The sequence below is a fragment of the Varroa destructor genome, unplaced genomic scaffold (assembly GCF_002443255.2).
Source record: "Varroa destructor unplaced genomic scaffold, Vdes_3.0 BEIS01000002.1, whole genome shotgun sequence".
NCBI lineage: Eukaryota > Metazoa > Arthropoda > Arachnida > Mesostigmata > Varroidae > Varroa > Varroa destructor.
In genome coordinates, this window is record NW_019211455.1 from 18,991,420 (window position 1) to 18,997,419 (window position 6,000).

General features: G+C 39.0%; 1 protein-coding gene across 5 annotated transcripts in view; it reads right to left on the reverse strand.

Annotated features, from left to right (window-relative positions):
* Window positions 1-6,000, reverse strand: part of LOC111244733 (solute carrier family 60 member 2-like) — a 33,163-nt gene that overhangs the window by 18,664 nt on the left and 8,499 nt on the right. For 4 of the 5 annotated variants that reach the window (XM_086981239.1, XM_022792097.2, XM_086981240.1 and 1 more), the window contains one exon: window positions 1,525-1,683. In XM_086981239.1, the coding sequence (XP_086837365.1) occupies window positions 1,525-1,683 (159 nt within the window). Of the gene's footprint in view, window positions 1-1,524; window positions 1,684-1,987; window positions 5,896-6,000 lie in introns of those variants that run through there. The other variant, XM_022792098.2, reaches the window with a different exon arrangement.

A 6,000-nucleotide genomic window follows, 5' to 3' on the forward strand; every position in this document is an offset into this window, starting at 1 on the left:
ACAGCCAGATTGTCTGCAACGGCATTGACTAGCGTACAAAAATCTATTTGCATTGCCGTTAGCGGAGCAGCTATGAAGGCCATTATGTCTCTGTATATACAGCTCTTATGCTCTGGTACTGTTACGTGCAACCGCATCGAAAAAAATAAGCCGCAATAAAAACAATTTGAGCATAATTTTTCTGCAGAAGTTCAAGGAGCCGACTTGAACTTAAATCAATGAACGACTTTTTCAACAATCCTGAATATCTATGGTCTAAGACTGAATATGATGCGATGCCTATCCCAGGCTGACAAATGAGGAAACGTTGTTGATGCAGTCTAGAATTTTGCTTAAAATAGCATCTTATATATAATAATGCCGTTTCTTTAGCCATTTACATAGGTGTGCGATTAGAAGCTATGGGCTTCGCGGCAAGGCTTTCCAATAGTACAGCATCAGTCTTCGGTAGATCGATTCATTTGCAAGGGACACCAAAAGATGTTTATATAAATACTACGATTTTGCTAATAACTATAACTGGCTCCGTTTCTGTTACGATCCGTAAAGCAGAAAATCGTTTTTTCTAATGAAGAAAAGGTCATTGATCTTTACAACCAGGACTGATGTTCACAGGTGTTATATATAGACGCAGAACATACTACGGAGTTGTCCGAAATGTTGGCCGACGAAACTTCCAGAGCAAATCTAAATATCATTGTCATGGGTCAGTCGTATAGCAACCTCATGTTATACCTTAGAAAGTAGAAGCGGAATTTATTTTGCAATAAATTTTTAGTGTGATCATGAACGATCGTGTTGATTTTGCGGGGACTAATAAAAGGTATACGACAGTATTGTCGTATTCCATTGTAATTATTACTCCATTATAGCAGTAATCATAATATCCAAAGGAGGCGAATTATATCATCAGTAACGCTCTTCTATTGTCTGTGCCTTGTTACACTAACTTTGTCTTTCAAGATTATTTAGCACTGGAAAATAGTAAACCGTATGCTGTTGCTCTCATCCTGATTCCCCCCGGGGAAGTTTTTTATATTGATCTATCAAAAAAATTTTCGCTACGGAGTCGTTGGCTAGTGGTTACCTAAGGGCCACTATGCCTATTCCAAAGTAATTTTATTGAAAACTGCTAAACATGACACTCAAAATATGGTCGTCCTATTGTCTTCTGCAAACTAGGTCATAATGAGGCCAAAACGCTTGCAGCACTCGAACACCATCAACACTCGGCAGAGTTCTTATTACAGCGAGAAGGATATATAGACTTGTTGTATGTCGACCACGTATGGAAGCTTAGCGCCTCAGCTGTGTAAGGCATGGCAACGGCCATCAGTCCTGCGTATGGAACTCCTTTAGAATATTAACAGCTAGGTACAATGTTTATTCTATATGAAGCAGGTAAAACAGTATGGTATCATCTTAGCTTTAGACGTTCCATATGAAAATGGAAATACCCAAATGAATCTATTAGATCAATTTTAAACGCTGATAACACTTGTTAGATTTACGATAGACACTAACCGGCTTCACTGAAGCGCAGGCTAAGGCCCTGCAGCGCAAACAGGACATGGGCAATGCGAATATCGCCGCAAACTGGTACGAGAGCATAGGACACCCCATGAAGTACGGTCGCTCCCACAAGCAGGTAGTGCATATTTACATAGGAATACAATGGACCACCTGAAAAACATTTTGAAAAATCTAAAATTAAAGCATATTCCGAGCCAACTCCCTTAATTAAGCACTATTTTTTAGGTGTTTTTCTTCATTCACCAGCTCGTATTGCTATATTTTCCAAAAAGTATAATCTTAGTCACAAAGCTACGTATATTGATGATTCTATTCATAGTATTTAGCAGGCGCCATGAGAAACATCTGGAGCTTAAACTTGATATATCTGTTTTAAAGACTTGAATCAACAATAAAAACAAGATACACAAATCATTACATTAAATTGGCCGAGATTTATTTCATTATCACTTACCGACACCGGCGCGTATATCCAACCACTCCCAAAAAGATAACGACCACCACCGATTTTTTCTCTTGTTTTACCGTTCAGCTGATGTTTCCTGCCGATGGGAAACTTTGCGTGTTTCTGCTTTGATTAGCGAAACGACGAATTTTTTACGGGTTAGCTTAATGGAGACTTTCGCCCCGTTTCAGCTTTTTCCGCATAGACGTAAAAGAAGCTAACGGAATAGTCTCCAATTTGTGCTTAGTTTTTTTCGTTTACCCTATAGTACGCTAGCTCTTCTGCCCTAACATTTTGTTTACAGTATACAAACTGCTTGTTGTCGGTGAGCGCTATGGCGAGCATATTTCAACGAGCGTATGGTGTGAGGCATTACAGAACGAGTCCTGTCATTGACAGGAACTTAACATCTGATCGAGATTGGGTTTTAACTGTACAAAAAAAATATATCTTCGTGTACTTATTAGACATAACTGGTTGGCTAGTACTTCCAGTGCGTGCACACGATCTATCTTCGAGTAAAATGCAATTGTTGAGAAACCTGCCACGCCCCGAGAACAAAGATTTGGGTAGGTATTCGTCTGGCAGAACTTTTTCTGCTAGTTGGGCTGCTCGCAGTACTATGGTCTGCTGCAAAAAGCTTCAGACATTTTCTAGCATACTTGATAAAGTTAAACTTTGATACTTAAGAACTGTAAGAGCCTCATTCACCAAAAACGCACGGTTATACTGCCATCATGTAAAACAACTAGACGGATAAAAAGGATCCATGGAGAACAAAGTGGAAATGATGAATGCGCTGATATGTGACGCAAAAAATCACTAAAGGAGACGAAAATCAGAATTGCTAAACCATTTCTTTTCTACGCCATTGCTCACGACACCATGTGGAACAGTCACTATTCCCTTTGAATATTTTTATTATGATTATCCCTATGTTTTGTCACTGTCTTATCGCTGTTTGACAAATTGCTACGTAATCACACACTAGTCGATTACCTCATCAGGTGATAAAATCGATTCATTCATACTGAGGTTATCAGTAACTATTTCGATATGGGACATCTTCTAATGACGCGCTATAGTGGTACACGTAGTCGATAGCAAATTCAAGCAGAGAAGACGAGTAACGTGATGATCTATGGACGTTTATATGTTTGGACGAGTCAACACTAGAACTGCTATAGAAAGGCATCATTGGCTTGATGAGCTATTATTCGCAGGTGGCTCACGGTGTAATTTAGAAAATCGCAGGTAAAAAAACTAGGAACTGTCAGATGTGATGTAAGACATAGCACGAGAAAGTTTGTGTTGACGCTTCATTTGGTACTTTAGGGCGAGGAACATTATTTATCTTTTAGACGTGTACGCTAATCTCTGAGCATTTGGAACAAGGCAGCTCGTTCATGTGGGTCACTTTTGAACTAGGTCAGTTACCCTAACCTGTTGCTCACCTTTTACCGGACAAGGCACAATACCAGTGGATATTCTCTAAGCTCAAGCGCGTACGTACCTAGTACTCATCAACCAGCTATGAATTATGAAACACCGGTGACTCATTATTAACAACCATTTTGAAATGTCTAGTTCCATACTGAATCAAACGCTCGCCTTGAAAAACGGATCCGGTGTTGTTGATTAGTCTATCCTAGTTTACAAATATAAAAAATATTTTCATTACATTTCATATTCCAGTGATTAGCAAAGTTCCTTTCGTCCTGCAGGCTTGATTTGAGCGATTTATATATCACTTGTCCGAATTAGAAGATATACATATTTAATCGTTAGACTCGACTAAGATTTAATGAAAGTAACGTTGCCGGCTATAACGGAATAAATTTACGTCCGTCCATAGTTAAGCGAGCTAACGGAAAATCAACCATCGTCAAAATCTGTTTTTCAAATACTCCTACTGTATACAAGGCATTAATAGTATACATAGTTTGCATCAAATCTTTTATTATATATACATATGTATGTACATTGCCTATATGGCGGTGTGGTTTTTGCGCGTATCCGCAGTATTTTCATTGGTTGCGATTGATTAAATTTGTGTCGCCGAACCCCCTATGCAAGATTATGCTGTTACTGTTTTTACTTTCCATGTCTCGATGACGAACTGATACGCTCGCTGTCTGCTACAGTATATTTGTTTTCTATAATCGACCAATCTATAATCAAAACAGACAATTTCCATTTCGCAGACGACCCGTTCAAAAAGCCCGCCATCGATACAATTCGAAAATATCCTCTTCGGATTATTTGTTCACAGAAGCTGTATAATAACAACGAGCCAATACTTAGGCTATCCTTCACACATGATCGTTTCATAATGGTATCCAGTCGCCACAGCCGCTGAAGCAACAGCAACCCTAATAATAGCAATTTTACAGACATGACGCACGAAAACTGCTCATTTCTAATCTTAGAGCCCAGCTTATCGGACAAGGTCTCGACAAGACCCGGCACCGACAACCCCAGCAGCCGGTGTTTCTTGATACCGTTATTCGCGTCAGCCAGGAAGCATCAACGCAATTGGCGAGCACATGACACGACGATAGTTTTGTGTTAAAAAAGTAGCGTGAAACATAGGTGCGCACGAACGGAAAATTAAATAATGCACAGTTATTATTCAGCCTTTAACAGGCACAGGCAAGCGTTGATTTGCCGCTAAAAGTTAGCCCTCTTGATGAGGTTACCAAACAATAAAAAAGACATTTCTTGTTTCGAGCGCCCTTCAAAAATACAAGCAAAACTGTTGGAAAACTTATTCTAATAGTATGACACAGTATGAAAAGCCACTCCAGACAAAGGGGCAGCCTATTTTATTTGCTGATTTGTCGAAAATTGCCCACAGTCAAACGGTACACGAATCGTTCGAAAACATCGTTCGCAGAGAACGTCATTAGCACAGCCGTGTCACCACTGATATCGCTCAGCGATTTTAAGAAAGGGGTTGCATGAAGACACGAAAGAAATTAGTGGACTGAAGACGTTAGTAAAGTTCAATATTCGCCATTTTATTCTGTGTCAATATCAGCATCGTTATTTGTAAGCTATTTCCTTTTTCTATCGCCTTCTTTCGGTTCGGCATGGAGCTTTCAATACCGAAGCTGTGGCTGCTAGTCCTGTTTCGCCTTTGCGAGGAGGTCAACGGTCGGTGAGAGACAATCGCGGGCAACCCGGACGAGACATTTTCAGTTTAGATAAAATCTGTGGTATTGCGACTGGGATCGCTTGTTGACAAAGTAAATAAATGGTCGAAAAACAAACGCTATTTCACTATTGACTGCAGCATCTCTGACTCTGAAGGCCTACGATTATTCGTTCCCGACATATGCTAATAGATTACTGATGACTCTCGAGTCATCCGGAGCCAGAATTGACTGAAAGATCTATCCTGTTCGAAGTGAAGGTGGTGATTCTTATATCCCTTACGTTATTAGTGAAATGCTAAATGAATAGGGTTTTTTTCTATCTGCTTTTTAATAGAACTACGCGAGTTACGGTACCTATGTTGAGTCTGTTCATCGATTAATTTATCAACAAATTTTCAGGTATAATGAATACAAGCGAATAAAATCCGCCGTTATCAATCGTATTCTGATCTATTATCCTTAAGCGTACCATGTTAAACGAACAAAATTCAATTTCAAGAGTAAGATTTTCATTTTGTTTTCATGAAATTAGTTGGCGACAAATTTCGATATTGATGAACAGTAGATTTAGAACAACCGTCTCATAGGACGCTGATGTAAATTATGTCAAGTTACCACTGGCAATGAAACCTATTTAACATTTTTCAATTTTTGGTCATTTTCAAGAGAATTACTAAAAAGCTCGATCTTATGGAAAATGTGTTTCACCGCAACTTGCATGAATTAAAGCCGTGGAGGGGGTATTACAGTAGATTTGCATACGAATAATAATTTTATAAATCGTAATTGAAGATTAGGCAAGAATCAGGCTTCTCAACTACGAAAAAGTAATTCGCACATATATTATTTATATATATATATATA